This window comes from Ambystoma mexicanum, chromosome 2p (genome assembly GCF_040938575.1).
Source record: "Ambystoma mexicanum isolate Mex_15411 chromosome 2p, UKY_AmexF1_1, whole genome shotgun sequence".
NCBI classification, from domain to species: domain Eukaryota; kingdom Metazoa; phylum Chordata; class Amphibia; order Caudata; family Ambystomatidae; genus Ambystoma; species Ambystoma mexicanum.
In genome coordinates this window covers 177,139,743-177,158,858 of record NC_090923.1, presented here as the reverse complement: position 1 = coordinate 177,158,858, position 19,116 = coordinate 177,139,743, and the positions used below count along the sequence as shown (strand labels likewise).

Below are 19,116 nucleotides of genomic sequence, written 5' to 3'. Positions count from 1 at the left end.
CACACTCTCTCTCACACTCTCTCACACTCTCTCACACTCTCTCACACTCTCTCACACTCTCTCACACTCTCACACACTCACACTCTCTCACACTCTCACACTCTCACACTCTCTCACACTCTCACTCTCACTCTCTATACTATGTTCAATCCACAGTTTGAAGGCTTTTCTCTCTTGTTGCACTGCAATTGAGAAATCTGGATAGATATGAATTCTATTGCATCCCAACAGCAATTTACTCTTGGCCCTCGCAGCACGCAATATAGCATCCTTGTCTTTGTAATTGTCTCAGTAATCAAGCAATCAGGCTATTACAGGGTGGAGTGGCGCACCCGGTTTGGGATTAGGGGCCAGAGCTCGGTGGGCGCGCTCGATTGCAAACTGCAGAGACAGTTTAGGTGCATCCAGCAAGGTCTGGAGAGTGTGTTCCACAAAGTCCTCCATTGGGCTGTTTAGATTGTCCTCCCTATTATTTTATATTATTCGCAGGTTGTCACATCTCGATCAAGATTCCAAATCATCGTTTTTCTTGCCAATGGGTAATACCTGCTTCGAAAGAGAGGTGATATCAGCTCTCACTGTCCTTATCATGGAGATAAACACGCATTTAAATTGCATGTGTCAAAGCAAAATTTGTCTTCCAAAATAACATAACGATACAACATACACAGGACATTGGAGGTACAAAGCCGGAAAAACAGCAGTGTTTTTTTAATCAACTTTTGAGTTTTCGAATGACATTTGAACATTACATGTTGATATAAGATTGTTACGAATTAGCATTGTTAATTATTTGAAGATAGAGACATTGACCATTGTGACACGCCCCATGAGGGCGTTTCATTACGCACCAGGGGAGTCCCTGTTCGGCTTTGTACCTCCAGTGTCCTGTGTATATTGTATCGTTATGTTATTTTGGAAGACACACAGATCAGAGTCACTAATCACAAATTTTGCTTTAACACGTGCAATTTAAATGTGTGTTTATCTCCATAGATTCTTCAGTATATCTAAAGAGGTTTTAAGACACAAAACTTTATATCATCTCTGCCGTTACTCAGTTTCCTCATCATGGTTTCTTTACCAGCGTGCCTGCTTTAATCCACATTTTCCCAAGCAGCAGTTACATTTCAATGTGTCTGCTTTGAATTACACGTTGTCGAGGCTTAGCCGCTCAACAACGAGCAAACCATGCTTAGATTTTAGTGTTTCTCCATGGTGATAGTCCCGCCCTCCGTGTTGACACGGGGGTGGGACCCAAGGCGTACGTGCCTCGACACAACGCTGTTTGGTCACCATGGGAACATTTAAATATTGAAACTAACACTAGCGCACGTACTCGTGCGAACACGGCTTCTAGTGACACAGCATTTTTCGTCTGGTAAGACAGGCTCTGCTCTCTTTGTAAATACGGCTTAACATTTCTATTGTATGATTACTGACAAGCTTCCCTGTGGGTTTTACAGGAGCCCGCATTGCAACTTGTTGCTTCTCACGCAAGGTGGAGAAACGTTAGATACTTAAGGTATGAGATCTATTCCCACATTCTTATGCTTATCAGCTAGAACTAATGTACAAAAAGTCATTGACAATGAGTTTGTTGTTCTTTTCTCTTTCCTCTTTTTTTATGTTTACATCATTTTGGACACTGGGAAATGGTATGTGAAAAACATTTTTCAATTGTAACAATGTGGTCACTTAATGGTTTATAATTATGTAAAACGTGTAACTGCTAATTGATAACAGAATTAATGTACCGCCCTAATGAAGGTTTTTGTAACCGAAATGCATTGGCATCTGTACATGCAATCTAAACTAATTTTGGCGCAGCCTCAGTGAATATGACACTACAATAATATTCCTATAAAAAAGCTTTGCAAAAGGGATGTGAATAAACATTTCCTGGAACGAATTACCGTTGATGGTGATAATTGATTGCAAATACTTTAACAAAAGGTCACATATAGGATTTCTAAAAGTGCAGCCCTCCTTAGGGCCAACTGAGAGCACCAATTTTTTGATAGAGTAGATCAACTCTGTCTTTTTGCTCATAGTTTCAATTGTAAACTCTACACAACAGCCTTTAAAATAACAATAACAATTGATATATAATCTAAATACAAATCTAAGTACAAATAAGGAAAAAAAAAATTCTTTGCCTAAAAAGAAAGAAAGAAAATTTAACATATAAAAAAAGGGAAATCTATCCACATATATTACATAGATTCAATTCGCAGTTATCTATACAAAGTTAGCCTAAAGAGTTATGCCCAATCTAACTTCAACATTCAGCCAAATGGTATAGAGAGCTGTCAACAGACGCATACTGTTCGAGTTCATACAATGGTGCCAGAACAGGTCATCCTTGATATACTCAATTTCATGCACAAAGCTGCCAAGTAGGGGAGTAATTGTACTAGCCATAAATCATAATTGTGGGTAGTTGCTCCAATCTGAGCAATAAAATGAACCGCCTGAGTCTGGCTGATGGGCAGATATTTAAGTATCTTTGAGGTTTATTAAACTTATATAATCTATGTTGGACAAATTGATAGCTTCTCAGGCCACTTAGATGTTCAAAATTCTCGAGCCAGTCCCAGAGATCTATACGTTTGCTCAGAGCTCTATTTACTTCATCTGAGAAGCAACCATCCCTGGTTTACCAGCCTATTTCATGAAACAGATTGGCAATTTGTTCAATAGTTGGACATATCGAATTATCTTTATCCATTTCCTGATGGACAGCTGTTAACAATCCAGACACGATGCAAAGAGCTTTTGCTGATTTACTGGTACTAGAGAGGAAGTATCCCTGGACTGTATTCATCCTGTGGTTCCTAGAAGAGCAGAACCCAGTGCCAGTGCCAGACACTGCAATGTAGTAACCGCACTTCAGCGATACAGACAAAAGGAGGAGATTTTACAAGTGGCAAGAAAGGCAAGTCCCATCATTGTGAAAGGGGTTGAGATACAGTTATATCAGGACATAGCACAGTCCACTTTGGTGATGCAGAGATTGATGAGGCGGTGGTTAAAGCTCTGACACAGGCTCAATACGCTACAGATGGACATTCCAATTTGGATTATTGTTTTCCTGGGAGGGACGTCAACATTGCAACATTGTGAAGCAGGATTTAGGATTATGAAAATTGACAAAGATGGGGGTTGAACAACAGGATACGAGGCTGCCTGTTGACATTAACTAAGAAACATTGATTCCTTGTCCCAACCGCTCCCAATTCCGCACCAAATTTCCATGAACGCCCCCACAGACGTTGCATTTAGTGAGACAAATTTTGAAGAGAAGTGCTGAACCCACAAAGAGAAAGGCATATCCACGCCATATGAAAACGCACACCCAGATGTGAGCCTCAATAAGATGCCTTGTCCATTTAATATAGATGTTAACATAGGGCTGAGTGAGGGGCGTGGCCAGCTACAGAACGATGCGGACGTGAGCCTTCGAGCTCCCGGCCCCGCTAGATACATCCTGCTTAAATCGCCTGCCATCCATGTCGAACGGCAACTATTAATCACACCCTCGGCGAGGGGAGCCGCTGCTGCAAATTTTCGTGAGAAAATCTTAGCGAAAAGTGCGACGGCGAGGCGTCCGGAGGACAGAGCTCTATCTCCCCGAAGTGTCCCGAGGGAGCGATTCCAAGATGGCGCCGGGCTACGTGCCGATGCAAACCTGCCTACGCAGCAAAGATACGAGATTGTGAATGGGCGCCGGCTAAAGGAGACGAGAGGTGCGGAGAGCGGCCTGGGACGTCCCCCGACGCAGAGGCGGTGCAGGTGGACAGTAACAGACGGTGAGGCAGGGAGCAGGGCTACGTGGAGGTTTCCCGCGAGAGGAAGGCCGCCTCTCCTCCACCCCGACACCCGTCCCGCTAAGGGGGGTGGCAAGCTTCCCGCTCATCCGCCAGACGGTCCGGGAGAGAGAAAGTGTTATGCCTGAAGAGGACGCACATGAGGACAGGCCCGGTCGAAGGGGCAGTGATCACAGATGAGACTCCCTTGAGCGCCCCATGCGCGGCACACGGCCGCGCCACCGCATGAGGGTAAGTGAGAAGCCTGCAAAAGAAGAGCCTGAGGCGCCTCAAACCAAGACTTGTCCCCGTGCCAAGACGTAACTGGCCCGCAGCACACAGCCGCCGAAATCGAAAGGTGTTCATCGGCAGCACATGTTACGCAGAAACTCCCATGTAAAGACCTCTGACATGGGAAAAGAAAAATCCAGGAAAACCGGTACTCAAAGCAAAATTGATCAATTCACCACTGCTGCGGCGAATGCACCGATAGAGCAAGACTGCAGTGAAACAATGGAGGAGGAAACAGGAGCAATCTCTCTGAAGGACATTATGGCGGGGATCGCCGATTCCCGTGCCTCCATTGAACAGAAAATCGATGGAATAAGCGTGGATGTCTCGCTGTTACGCAATGATCTCCAAAAATTGACGTCCCGCACCGGTGAGGCCGAGCAGCGTATATCTGGGATGGAGGATGGACTAAGGAGCCTGGAGCAGCAACTCCACGGAACCACGGCCCGCCTGAAGGTACTGGAAGCGAGAGTAGATGAAGGAGAGGGCAGGTTGAGACGGAACAATGTACGCATCCTAGGCTTGCCTGAGAAGGCCGAAGGTGACTGCATGGAACTGTTCCTGGAACAATGGCTCATCGACCTGTTCGACAAAAAGAGCTTCTCCAAATTCTTCTCGATAGAACAAGCTCACCGAGTGCCCACGGGGCGTCCCCCGCCTGGATCCCCGCCATGCACGGTGGTGGCAAGGTTCCTGAATTACAGAGATCGGGACGCATTGTTGCAAATGGCACGCACGAGGGGCTCGATCACCCATAATGGCTCCAGAATTGCCTTATTTCCAGACTATACAAGAGAAGTGCAAAATGCGAGGCAATCATTTGAGCAAATCAAAAGACAGCTGCGCACTCTAAATGTCAAATATGGCCTAATCTTTCCGGCACAACTGAACATTTTCCATAAAGGGACGACGGTCCACTTCACTGACCCTAAAGAGGCATGGAGATGGGCAGAACTACACATAGATGGCGACTGGAGACCGGATCGAAGAAGCAGACCCGCGCATCCTGGAAATCCTCCGGCCAGAGACCCCACCCCCCCCGGACCATCCACCGAACCGTGATGACATTATGCCACCACTTGTGGGGGAGGGCTGAGGCGGGAGACAAGGTACCAGCGATCACCTAAAATGGTGGGACCCACGACGGAGGATCGGCATCCAATCAAAACAATGCAACAAGGTATTTGACACGGATGAGGAAACATATAGCGGCCGTTTCGGAAACGCGCACCCCCCTAGTTACGTGGGAACAGTTGTAGAAGTTGTAGGGGTTGTTAACTGTTGTCCGAGCAAACCATTGGCGAGCTCGGACTGATGTTCGGGCGACAGATACTTCATGTTGGGGCGGAGTATGGGGAGGGGGTAGGGGAGTTTGAAATTGCATCAGAAGTTATTTGTTTAGTTCCTTGTTTCAAAATGGCCTGTGGCTCCACTCGGGCACAGAAGTTACAGCACACTATAGGTCGGGATCTGGCTCCCACCGGAGAGATAAAGTTCACTACCACACGACACACACAGCACAATCCGCCACGCCCAATGCCTATCTGATATGATGGAATCCAACAACAGGAATGACACCAAGTCCATTAAGATTATGACCTGGAATGTGAACGGGCTGGGCAGTAGCATTAAGAGGCGCCTTGTTTTACAACAACTAAATCGACATTCGCCAGACGCAACCTTCCGAACGGAAACCCACTTAGCGGGCACAACTGCAACCTTTTCAAGCGATCAAATTACTGCATTGCATTGCATTGCACTCAGGCTTTTCCATGGGGGCCCGGGGAGTCCTGATCCTAATACACAGGCGATTGCCCTTCAAACTGTTAACCGTTGCACAGGACACGGGAGGCATATATGTACATATAACCGGGACTCTCTGGGGACGCACCATATCCATGTTAGCTATTTATGCCCCACCGACCTTATTTACCTCCCTAATCGATGACTTAACACCCGTGATCACTGCAGATCCCTCGAGCTTGGTGATAGTGGGGGGAGACTTCAATGAGGTAATGAACCTGGAGAAACCCCTCCACGCGCACTAAATTAGCCACATTTACGGATGCGATGGGACTGAAAGATGTGTGGAGGCACCTACACCCTGACACGAGGGAATACTTGTTCCTATCTGGGGCACATGCCTCATTATCAAGGCTTGACTACTTTTTTCTGCCAACATCTGAAATACACCTAGTAAGTGCAGCGCAATTCCTACCCAGGGGCATATCAGACCACTCCCCACTCATGATAGAAATCAACACCGATAGACCGACCCTCCCACCTACCTGGCAGCTGAACAGTTATTACCTGGGTTTCCTAGAACTGTTGGAGCATGTACAAAAAACTACAGAATTGTACTTTGAAGTGAACGAACACTCTGTAGGCAGCCCAACAACTGTATGGGAAGCATATAAACCGGTATTAAGGGGGGAACTTATCTCCTGGATTGCGGCCCATAAGAAAAAACAAGCTAAATCAATCCAGGAAGCGGAATTACGAGTGCAGAGGGCAGAGGCAACCCATATATCCCAAGGCCAACCGGAATCTCTCCGGGCATTGCAGCTAGCACAAAAACAACTACAGAACATCGCCCTCGACAACGGCAAACAGGAGCACACAGCAATGCGGGCTAGAGTGTACGAAACTGGGGATAAAGCGGGCAAAATGCTGGCATGGCTGGAGAAGCGAGATGAAGGGCTCAGACATGTCAGGGCGATTAGGGCACAGGGGACCACACTCTTAACAGCGGACCGGGACATCGCAGAGGGGTTCGCCTCCTATTATAGGGAGCTCTACAAAGCACCGACCTCCCCCATTGATACCACAATCCTAGCGGAAGTTACCCTTCCCTCTCTAACACCCGAACAAACTGCCCTCCTAGACACGAATATCAAGAAGGACGAATTGTCCGCAGCCATCTCTGTTCCATGAAAACCCAACGGCTTCCCGGTAGAGGTGTGGAAAAAAATGGGTACAAACATAATTACACCACATCTATTAAAAATGTATGAAACTTCCCACAGCGAGGGATTCCTCCCACGAGACCTGAGACAAGCCACTATAGTGGTAATACCCAAAGCAGACAAACCCCCGGATGCATTTCTTACAGACCGATTTCTCTCATCAACACCGAAACCAAAATCCTAGCGAAAACACTAGCTAATTATATCCTCCTTGATTCACCCGGATCAATGTGGATTCATGCCACAAAGATCCACACGCATGAACATACATCGATTACATACAGCGATAGAAAACGCGCCCACCATTCAGGGCCCACTAGCCCTGTTGGCGGTAAATTTTGAAAAGGCGTTCGATTCGGTACACTGGGAAGCAATCTGGGAGATAATGCAAAGAATGGGATTTGGGCCCAAATTCATGAGCTGGGTCAAACTACTGTATAAAGCACCAACAGCAGTCACAAAGGTGAACGGTTATACATCAAACCCCTTTGAAATAGGAAAGGGAACCAGGCAAGGATGCCCTCTGTCAGCCATGATATTCGCAATAGCAATCGAGCCACTTGCGATACTATTGAGAGGCAATGAGACATGGAAGGGCTTCCGCTGGTCAGAAAGCTGGGAAGACAGGGTGTCCCTGTATGCTGATGACTTGCTTGTATATCTGTAGGATCCAGTAAGATCCTGTCCCATAGTGACCGGATTGCTACAAAAATACGGCGCCTTCAGCGGCCTACAGGTCAACTGGGCTAAGTCCCTCCTGTTCCCGCTAGGGTAGGTAGAACAAGCAATACCCCCACAATGCCCCTATCAGGTTGAAAGGGAGCAATTCAAGTACCTGGGTATACTCGTCACAAATAATCTCAATGACTATGTCCCCAGAAACTTACACCCAGTGATGACGAGACTCGCGGAAGATTCCCAACACTGGGCATCCCTCCTCCTGACGCTACTAGGCAGAGCAGCGCTCTTTAAAATGATGTCCCTGCCCGACTCCTATACATATTACAAAATGTCCCACTTCACGTCCCCCCGAACGTATTCGGGAAAATAGATCAATCAATCCGAAAGTTGCTGTGGAATGATGGCCCCCCCACGCATAGCACTTGCCACGCTCCAAAGATCCATTTGGGAGGGCGGAATAGGGCTTCCCCGGATACAGACATACTATTGGGCCAGCCAACTGACAATCGTAAATGACCAATTGCACGGGACCGATCCGCGCCGCATAACCGCGCATTAGAGTAACACTCCTGAAAACCCTGTCATGCAATATCTTTATAGGAAAAGGGCCCGTCCAAAGATCTCCAATATGCGGACACACCTAACCCAAATCTGGACAGATGCACACAAATTTGTGGGATGGGGCAACAAGCTGTCGCTAGCCCAACCACTGTGGAACAACAGAAATCTCCCGGGTGTATACAATCTCCACAAAGGGCCACGCTGGTCCCAACATGGAACGCTAACAATGAGTGATGTCGTGAGAGAGGGCATCGTAATTCAATTCCGGAGCTGGCGCTCAACCTCACACTTCCCCAAACTGAACAATATCATTATACTCAGTTACAACAGGCACTACAAGGCAATCTCCCTGATATGACCGCATTGCCGGAATTCACCCCAATAGAAGAGAACCTCTTCCCGGAGCGAATCACTCAGAAAGTGACGTCAGTCCTGTATAGTGCCATAACCTCCTTTGGCACGACAGAATTGCGAGCTCTACAGACCAAATGGGAGACTGATGTGGGTACAATACTGCCGGAAGAATGGGTCATAGCTCTGATGTTTCCTAGGGAGGTAGCCATATCGTCAAGGTTCAGGCTGATACAGTTAAAGATACTACATAGAGTAGAGTGGCTCTCTACAAATGGGGAAGGATAAATGACCCAACCTGCCTGCGATGCAAGACAGAGGAAGGTACCTACTTTCACATACTCTGAACATGCACACACATTCAGCAGTTCTGGGACGCATGTTGCAACGAGCTATCTAGAGTCCTAGGTAAAGAGATCCCCAGAGATCCTAAGCTGCTACTGTTGGGAATAGACGATGAAGTCGACCGGTCAAAATATGAAAAACTGTTTGAGTTCACCACTGCGCGCACTTATCAAAAGAAACATTGCTCAGAAATGGGGGTCGGAGGTGACTCCGAGTTATGGACAATGGACGACAGACGTAGACATCTGTGTTGCAATGGAGCACAGGGTATACATGGCCAGAGGATGTCTGGCCAAGGCGCAAAAGGTGTGGCAAAAATGGGAAGACGCCCACTGAAAGGTGACTCTGTATGAGCGAATAAGAAAAGAGAATGTGGCGCCCCTCGACATCCAGGGTATCAATAAAGTGGGGAAATCGAATGTAGCTCCTGTGAAGGGGCAGTGAACTTAATTTTGAAATGTTGTCTGTAATAAATGTGGGAAACAATCAATGACCTGTATCGACAGTGTGCTTATGTTGTTTGTTTGTTTGTCTCAAATCAATAAAATGTTTTATCAAAAAAAACATAGGGCTGAGTACAGCACTACACATTGACGCGATGTCAAAACAAATGAAGGAAGACGAAGAGAGGAACCGCCTTCCCTCGACATCAAAAAATTCTGGCTGTGGGACAGATCATCCTGAGCAATGGCAGGATAATGAGAGAGAGATTGTAGTACAGATTGACAATTGCAAACCAGCTCAAATAAATAACCAGAACAAGCACGGAAAATATTGGGACAACTCAAATGGGGTCACTATTTACCCAGAAGAAGAAAACAACAAAAAAATGACTGTTGGGGTTTTGAGGATGCTAAAGGAGGACTCGGCGCCTCTGCCATAATCTAACAAAGAGGAAGATCTTCGGCCAAAATCTCCTATTCTTAACAAAGAACCAACCCCGAAAAAAAAAATAGGCAGGACGACCAGCTCGACAGAAAGATATATGCTAAAAGGTCGGCCTCAATTAAAGGAACACGCAAAAATAAGTGAAGACCGAATGCTATGGAAACAACAGACTACAAACAGTCGAAGGGGCTGCATGAGACCTGACAGGCAAAATCCATTATATCAAGGGCGTGAAAAAAAATATTTGGAAACCGAAAAGGCTGTCAATATTTAGCAGACCCGGTACAGTAAATCCCTTTCACATACAAAAGCCAACGGAAGCACAAATAGGGGTTTCTTTTTTACTTCATATGATTATGAACAAAAACAAATGACACAGGATGGTGAAATTTCTGATACACTTCTATTGGAAACTTGCCTGATAGACAAAAATAGCGAAAGGTTGGAGTCGTCAACGCAAACGCTAAGAAGTAAGGATCTCCTCTCACCAGACACTGTGTCAAAAATAGGGGAAAGAAAAGATCAAGTAACGCAAACTTAAATAGTTGAAGATCCTCGGGTCCCAGAAGTGCTTCCAATGGCATCGGTTGCAAGTGAGAAGGCCCCCTTGAATGATCCAGAAACAGCGACACAACCTAAATCTCTCAAACCATTTATTAAGCTCCATGAAGACGCCACTCTTTTGGCTATGGTTCATTCAAAGATAATCTTCATGGAAGGCTTCATTAACGCGCTACAAAGCAACATGGATAATACCGAACACAGGATCTCTCAACTGCTTCACACTATTTTGGAGGCAATCATGAAGGAAAAGAGAGACAGATGGAAACAACTGAGAAAAGAAGGTTCAGTCGGGTGCTTGATTAACCGTTTAGAATCATCTCAAGTAACACTTGACAACCACCCTCTCGACGACCAAGCAAGGGAGGAACTTCCAATACAGGAGAAAAGTAAGGAAAAGGCTTTGCAGAGTGTTAAAGAGAGAGTCGAGAACAATTCATGAGCCCCCTTCGCACTAGGCGAATCTCTGAACAAGATGCCCATTGTAGAAACAGTGTTACCAATGGAGGAGTGTGATCCAAATGATCTTACTACTCCGATCACACTTGCTGAGGATGTAACACCGACAGTCCATGAGGATTCTCGAACGACAAAAGAGAAAAATCAAAGAAGGGGTTTCACCTAGAACAAACCACTAAAGAAAGGCCTTTAAAGCAAACCCAAGAAAAAAAGGTAGGAGCAGAGTTTCCGAATATTACTAAAGAAAAAAGGTTTCATCCAACAAATAGACAACTCAAAGCGGGGACGACGGAAACTCAATCTTCCAATTCTTTGTCCAAAGCAAATGGCTCGGTAATGCACACTGAAAAAATGAACGCAATTGAACAAGAGCTCCAAGTGACACTAGGTCCACCTAGTAATGAGCCGACTAACCATAAAATATGTGAAATATTTACTAAAATGGGAATGGCTGCAACAAAAAAACAACTGGCCCTATCGAGGGTAAGCAAAGGTCGGAATAACATCCTACAAAGAAGACCACCTCTGAAATTGCAAACAGGGAAAAAACCCAAGAACCAACCGCTTCAGACAGCAGAGAAATCAAATAAAAATCAAACATTTATAATAAATCTGACTGCCAAAAGAATCAAATTCTCAAACAGGTTGACAGGAATAAATGTGACCCGAAAACAACTTCTATACAAATAAAAAAGGCTTGACCTGGAAGAACCGGAGCCATCCGACTCATCAGACATCGACCTTATGGACATGTCCACGTATACGATCCCGGAAGAAGAAAGGACCATATTGGAAGATGACACAGGTGTTGAAAACCTGTCCGATGGTGATGATGAAGAAGGGGAAGCGGGCGGTCATTCCACTGAAGAAATTGATCAAGAAAAATAATCCTTTATAGAGAATCAGGATACTTTTCAAAAATCAAAACCAAGAAACCTTTGAACCTTCAGCTGAAATCAATTGGTAAAACCAACATTAACAAAAAATGAACAAATGAAGAACTGGAAAGTGGTCTCATAAAAATGAAAGGAAATAGAAAACTAACTGTGGAGAACGGAACTACAGACAAAGTAGAGAAATTGCAAGTAAACTTGAGAGAAGTATCCTAGAAAAATCCAGCCATTAAAATTAAAAGCTAATACAAATAACAAAATATGTTTATCAATTGGCTTAAGACTGTGCATTTCTGTTACTTGAATTTTATTTGATATAAGAATTTGAAATGAAATAACGGTATAGCTAAAGGTTTTCATTTCTGTATACCATAATGCTAATAAAAACTAAAAAAATAAATAGAGTGCTCAGTGCCAATGGTTGGATCCGAGGCTCTCCTATTCAGTTTCTCAAACTTAAGGGTCCCCCAGTTTGTGTCAACTGAATCCGATTCCACTTCTAACACTATATGTGAGGGGTCAGAAATGAGAGGCAGACACAGCATTTTCAACATCAGATATCTTTATGAAAAGAAAAGGGTTGGATAAAGGCCTCTCTGTATCTATCCTAAAGAGTGTTTCCCTACCGTGCAAATTAAAACTGAAGATCCGTCTGTCTTGTTGTCAAAATTATGTAAACTGTCCTTGTGTCCAAAATATATCTGACCCTCACACTAGAAATTAACAACTAAGAAGTGTATGGAAAATTGTCTCTGATCTAGGTTTAGTCAAAAAGTGTTCAAATGTAAATTAAATAGGTAAATCCAACCAAAAAGTGTTTCTTCCAAGGAGACGTCCTTGGATCCAGAGGGTAGTTCCATTCCCCTGGATTATTTCAGGAAGGATGGCGAAAGTATCTTCTTCAAACAATGTTTGCTTAAGGATGGTAGGAATTTCTCTTCCATACAACAACTTCTCAAAGCTCCAAAAGTGTTTTTTTAAACAACTGATCCAGGGGTGGGAAAGTGAATCTATTATTTAACAACTTCACAAGGATGACTGTATGGTATACTCCCCTGCCAGGATTTCTTCAATAGATTCTTTAGATCCCCTTGCATAATCTCCTGCCAGATAACATTTGACAATGCCTTTTTCTTTCATAAACTTTAAATGTATTACCTGGTGTACTGCCCTGCCAGGAATGCCCCTCTGGGTTTTGTAGATCCCCTGGTATACTCTCCTGCCAGGTATCTGTCTCCCGAAGGCTCACTGCCTGATGTTTTCCAGGTCTTCTTTCAATGTTCTCTCTGTCTTTGAGTATAGCACAGTTGTATTCCTGCACTGTCTATACTTCTGCACTGCTACTTGCTTCAACTTTCCCCGCATTGATATTTCATATATGAATACTTGTTCAAGTTCTGTCCTTTAACTTCTTCACAAGTATTAAATTGCTTGTGGCAACACTTGCTCCAACTTTCCCCATATTCACATCTTAGATATGGAGACTTGTGCAAATTCTGTCTTCCAACTTCTTCATTAACATTCATCTCTGTGTGATAACATTTGCTCCAACTTTCCCCATATTGACATCTGATGCATGAGCATTTGTGCAATATCTATCTTTCTAATTTACTTGGTCGGTATTCTTAATTAAATGTTAATTGTTCATGTGCCTGTCAGTATGCCCTGAGGTTCCTAACAACAATGGGACAACTCACTGGTGTCTGATAGCGATTCTGAGCTGTGGCACATTGCTGCAGCAAAGTCTTCACTCAGGTATGGCGTCTCCCACTTTGCAGACCCTCTTTCAGCTCTCCTGCTGGCTTCGCACTCACTTGCCGGTGAAGTTGCTGCTGTTTGCACAGCCGTGTCCTTGCAAAACAAAGGGGGGTCTGGGAGTCTCTCTACCAGCACGAACACAGCCCAATGACCTGTTTTTGGGTGGATGGCCCCTGGGAGAGTCTCAACCAACTCTTTAGCTCACTGTCACTTTCACAGAGAAGAAATATCCCTGCATATCAGTCTTTGTCCTGCCCAGGGGCAGGCCAGCACCAAAATGCTAGGCAATTCTCCTCTGAACAAGAGTACCAACAGCAACCCCATACACGTGTTTCAGCCTTGTTGGGCATCATCAGTGAGGTGGAGCTGTGCCTCTCTGAGAACAGTGAGCAAGGGGTCCATGTCTGGATTCCCCTGGTAATTTAGGGTGAGACCCAAAGTTACTAAATATGCAAAACAAAGGGGGATCTGGGAGTCTCTCTACCAGCACGAACACAGGCCAGTGACCTGTTCTTGGGTGGATGGCCCCTGGGAGAGTCTCAACAAAGTATTTAGCTCACTGTGCTTTTCACAGAGAAGAAATATCTCTGCATATCCGTCTTTGTCCTGCCTAGGGGCAGTCCAGCACCGAAATGTTAGGCAATTCTCCTCTCAACATTTGCATACTAGGGGAATCCAGACGTGGACCCCTTGCTCACTATTCTTAGAGAGGCACAGCTCCACCCTACTGATGAGGTCCAACCAGACCGAAACACGTGTCCAGGGTTGCTGTTGGTACTCTTGTTCAGAAGAGAATTGCCTAGCATTTCGGTGCTGAACTGCTCCAGGGCAGGACAAAGACTGATATGTTTGGGATATTTCTTCTCTGTGAAAGATAGTGAGCTAGAGACTCTGGGTAAGTCTCTCGTAACCAGGACTAATGTCTGGCAGAGGGACTCCCAGGACCCCCCTAGTTAATTTACACCCGTGTCCTCGACAGCCTTGCTGCTGCTGCTGGTTCCTTAGCGGCTCTTCCCCGGGCTTTCCATGCTTCCCTGGGTCTCCCACCACTCCAGTAAGAAATGCTGACAAGCGCTAGCTTGAAAACCACTGCCTCCTTCAGCACGGTCCGTTCCTGTGCGTCTGCCTTCACCTTTGGTTCTGCTTCGCCCGCTCTGCTTCTCTTCCCTCCGATTTCCGATTGAAAGTTTAAACCAAATATAAATGTTCTACGCAGCTGATCTACATTGTAACAAATAGTCTGCGTGTTTAGCTTGAGCTTTCTTTCAATCCATACTAACGTCTTCTTCCTCTTCCTTGTCTCAGTATTAGGATTGTTGTTTAGTAAAAAAACATCAAAGACAAAAAATGTTAAATGTGAGTTATGTGTATTTGAGGAATGAATGGCTTTCTGCTCAGGATAGCAGTATGCCATCAGTAGTTTAGGTGTTATAGTGCAATCTTCAAAAGGGGGAGGGAATAACGCCTCACCTAAAGGAGTCATCACGTCCTCCCGGTAGTTATCCTCTCCCACATGATCCTCCCTTATAATATCAACCTCAGGGTCAAGATCAGGTACCGACTTACGTCCCCTGACCATGTGGGAAGAGCTCGCCACCGCAGGATACATCACATTTCTGAGCTCATAGAACATCTCCTTTTCCCTTGATTTAGTTGAGCTTACTTGTTTTTTTCTCTCATCCTTCTTGATCCCTTTAGCTCACATGAATCTCCTTTCCCTACCATTATTTTACTGTGGTCATAGATTTAAAACCATATGCTGTGTGCCACTCTTCAGCACTGTGCCTCTTTTCTACTTGACCTGTTCCTCTCATACTGTATTGGCTCAGTTGAAGAGATATTTGTAGATTTCTCCTTCATGTCATGTTGTCTGACTCTGAATTGCTGCCGCCACAGTTTTCTTTAATTTCCGGGACATTTTCCTTCTTCCACCAGATTTAGCTTTTAAGCCTCTCCTAAACCCTTAGGCAAAGAAATTGGACTGGCAGACGTTTTTCACTCTCATTTTTGCATGTTCTTGCTATTGTCATCCTTAATACTGTGAATCCTGTATTATTTGCCAAGGCGCCAATGAATTATCATGTTCAATCTCTGGGTGTGATGCAGGGACATCCTTCGTTATATTTAGTGTATTAGGATTTGTTTTGGGCCATGTAGGGCCACTTGCATGTTAAGGGGTTGATTGAAAGATTGGCTCCAGGACTGGCTGGTTTTAGGTCTGGTTTTTGCAAATAAAGTATTTGCTTACTGGTTGGTAGATGCAAAGGATGCTTGGGCAAATAATCTGAGCCTGGAGTAGAGCTCTTCAGGGGGTAATGAAAAATGGACTCTGCTGATGTTCTCCAAGAGTAGCCTTTTTGCGATAAAGTAAATGTAAGATCCATAGCCTTTGCTCCACGTAGAGTATGTGTTCTAACATTGGTTTTATTCAAGAAATGTTTTCTGCAAGTGATGAGTGACAGGCTTTGTAAAGCAATCCCTAAATCGCCTTAGACTGAAGAGACTGCGATTTTTCTCTCCTTTTCTTGTTTTCTTTCTCTTTTCGAAGCTTGTTCACATCTTCCTTTTCATTTCTGTCCTGTAGGTGATCACCTGGAGAAGATTATTCCACTCGTAGTTAAATACTGCAATGTGGAGGATGATGAGCTTCGGGAATACTGCTTCCAGGCATTCGAGGCTTTCATAAGGAGGTGTGTATGCATCCACATTGGTGCGCACAGCTGCCCTGCAAGGATTGTAACCCTCTGGATTAAATGCTAATCAGATACTTTGCAGGGGAGCTGTAGATATATCACCAATAAATAGAGAGTGCATTGTTTCCCCAGGGACCAGTTACTCCTTTCAACCTTTATAGATGTGATCCTTCAGTTCTAGATCTATAATCTGACCCGAGAGAGATCATTCTAGAATAGAAGGGGTTCTGTGTGAGGCCATAGATGTCTTTCATTGCAGTGTTTCTGGTCGCTCAGTGTGGCCCGTGAGAGAGCTGCTACTCCTTTTAATTGTCACCTGTATAATAACATACCTTTGGGGCACTCTAGATACAATGACTATCAATCTAATGTAGTGATGTGGGCATGTCAAGGTAACTTGCGATTAATTCTGCTTTTAAGGTGCCCTAAGGAAATTGCACCTCACATCCCTTTGGTGACCTCCTTGTGCCTGAGATATATTGCATACGATCCAAACTACAACTATGACAGTGAAGAGGATGATGAAGAAGAGGCGATGGAGACAGATGATGGGGAAGATGAAGATCAAGGTAGTGTAGACTAATTTTCCTTGTGTGGATGTAACAAAAACATTGTTATGTTTTGAACAGCTGAGGCTTAATTGCATAATCTGGATAAATTGATCTATAGCTGTGCTTGTTTAGCGCTCAGTATAAGGTTTCTGCAGTGCTTCAAACCTTCCTTTCCATTAACAATCATTCAAGGAATGTGGGCACTGCACAGCAGAGGTTCTGGGCATCAGTCATCACAGACATGCCCCTTTCGCGAAAGGTGGCTGTCAAATGTATGTAGGGGGTTTTCTGTAGCGCAATTCCAAGCAATATGCTTTAGAAAGGAAGGTGGAATGTGGGAATGTAGTATACAGCTGACAAAGGCGACAAGGATGGGAAAGTCAGGAGTTACTGTTCTTCCTTTTTTTGTAGTTCAAAATTTTTTCTTAAAACAATTACAGCAAGCCATGTAAAATTCCCACATTTAATTTAATTGTGCACATATAAACTTTCATAACCCTCAATATCATTGAGAATGTCTAAGATATTCAAGTATAGTCAACGATCTCTTCGCTGATGAAGTTGACGATAGTAAAAAACTTTTCTTGCTTTTTCCAAAAAGCTGTATACTTCAGATAAGTGAGTGGACTCTTGTCACAGTTTCAGAAATGACCTCTTAATTTATTGTCACCATTAATCATGATATTACTCTAGAGGCAACCAAATCATTTTTTGTGCAGTAGAAAAGGGAGTTATGTGCCTACAGAATCTATCTGTGGTCAGAATAAACACTGGCAACACAGCAGAACATTTTCTATTTTAAATATATCCTGTATATCTGACAAATCTATCACAGAACTAATCGTGTCCATCATAACTGATGTGCCAGGAAAAATACAACTCTAAATATCTCAAGCCTTCTGTCCCAATTTTACGAGATAACAGAATTCTTCTCTCATGGTGCTGATGGGTAGCATACAAGTGTCTCTTGTGTATATGTAGATGGTTGTACACCATGCATAATTAGTTCTAGTCAGCAGAGTTCATCCTAGACAAAGTTCATGTTTGTTACTGGATACATGCCCATCAGTTATTATGCCAGTGATTTCTAACCCATTGGTTTTAGTGTAAAAAAATACATCCCTCTTTGCTATGGTGCCACCCATCCCCAGCGCATCATTTACTGTGCCCATATTGCCTGCCTGTCGGTTAATGCACTATTAAATTAATGCAAATTAGAATTGTGCTCACAGGTAGGTGCTAAGGATGGTTGCACACATGCTGGACATGAGCCTTCTGAAAGCTGATCACTGTGTTCAATTGGATGTGTCCTGTCAAGTAATTGTTTGTATGTCCTACGATTGCCCACCATAATCAATCGATATGAGGGCAGTATTGTAAAAATTGGTGAAATTCTAAAATTCACCCAGGCATCAATCAGGGTCACTTAGGGGAGGACATGACATTCATGAAGATTATCTTGGTGTGCCTGAAGTTGGGGAGTAAAAGAAGAAAGCAAGACTCCCTTATGTGGTTATCTTGGATTCTTTGTGCACCTTTACTGCTTGGCTGATGGTGAGATTATGGGCTTTGTAACTTAAAGGAAGGCACAGGCTCATTCCACGCACCCTACACTGAAATGTGTAGGGTGTGTGTTCTTTCTCAGAGACCTTTTCAGTTTCTTGGGCTGGGGTCTCCTGAAACATACTCACTTGTGGTGTTCCTCAAGGCTCAGTCCTTGGTCCTTTTATTTTTTCCCTCTACACTTCTTCACTAGCTGGTGATATCTCTTCTTTTGGGTTCCTGCATCATTTCTACGCTGATGATACACAGCTCTTTCTTTCATTTCCACATTTCTTTGATGATATCCATCACAAACTTAGCGCTTGCTTACTGGCTATCCAATCATGCATGCCTGATCACTTTCTTGTTCTTAATGCTGCAAAAACTGAGGTCATTTTCTTTCCTTCTAACTCGACTTCTCTGGCTTCCTTACCGTCTGTTATTTAATTTCCACTGGCTCAGCTACCTATCTCATCAGTAGTGCACAATCTTGGACTTTTTCTTGATTCAGATCTTTCTTTCACCCACCACATTTCACTTACTGCTCGTTCCTGTTGTTTACATCTCTATAACATCCGGAAAGCCCATTGTTTATGACTTTTAAAGCAACAAAGTTATTGGTGTCTGCTCTAATCTTTTCACTGCTTTTCTACTGCTCCTCTGCACTTTTTGGGCTTCCAATCTCTCGCTTGGCTCCACTTAAATCTGTATGACATGCTTCTATTGATGTGTTTGGTCAATTGGCTCCTCGTGACTCTATCTCCTTA

General features: G+C 44.2%; 1 protein-coding gene across 3 annotated transcripts in view; it reads left to right on the top strand.

The window, feature by feature from the left end:
* LOC138566324 (cullin-associated NEDD8-dissociated protein 1-like) overlaps nt 1-19,116 on the top strand; it is a 1,042,465-nt gene that overhangs the window by 487,645 nt on the left and 535,704 nt on the right. For all 3 annotated transcript variants that reach the window (XM_069643460.1, XM_069643458.1, XM_069643459.1), the window contains exons 6-7: nt 16,148-16,253; nt 16,677-16,825. In XM_069643460.1, the coding sequence (XP_069499561.1) occupies nt 16,148-16,253; nt 16,677-16,825 (255 nt within the window). The remainder of the gene's footprint in view (nt 1-16,147; nt 16,254-16,676; nt 16,826-19,116) is intronic.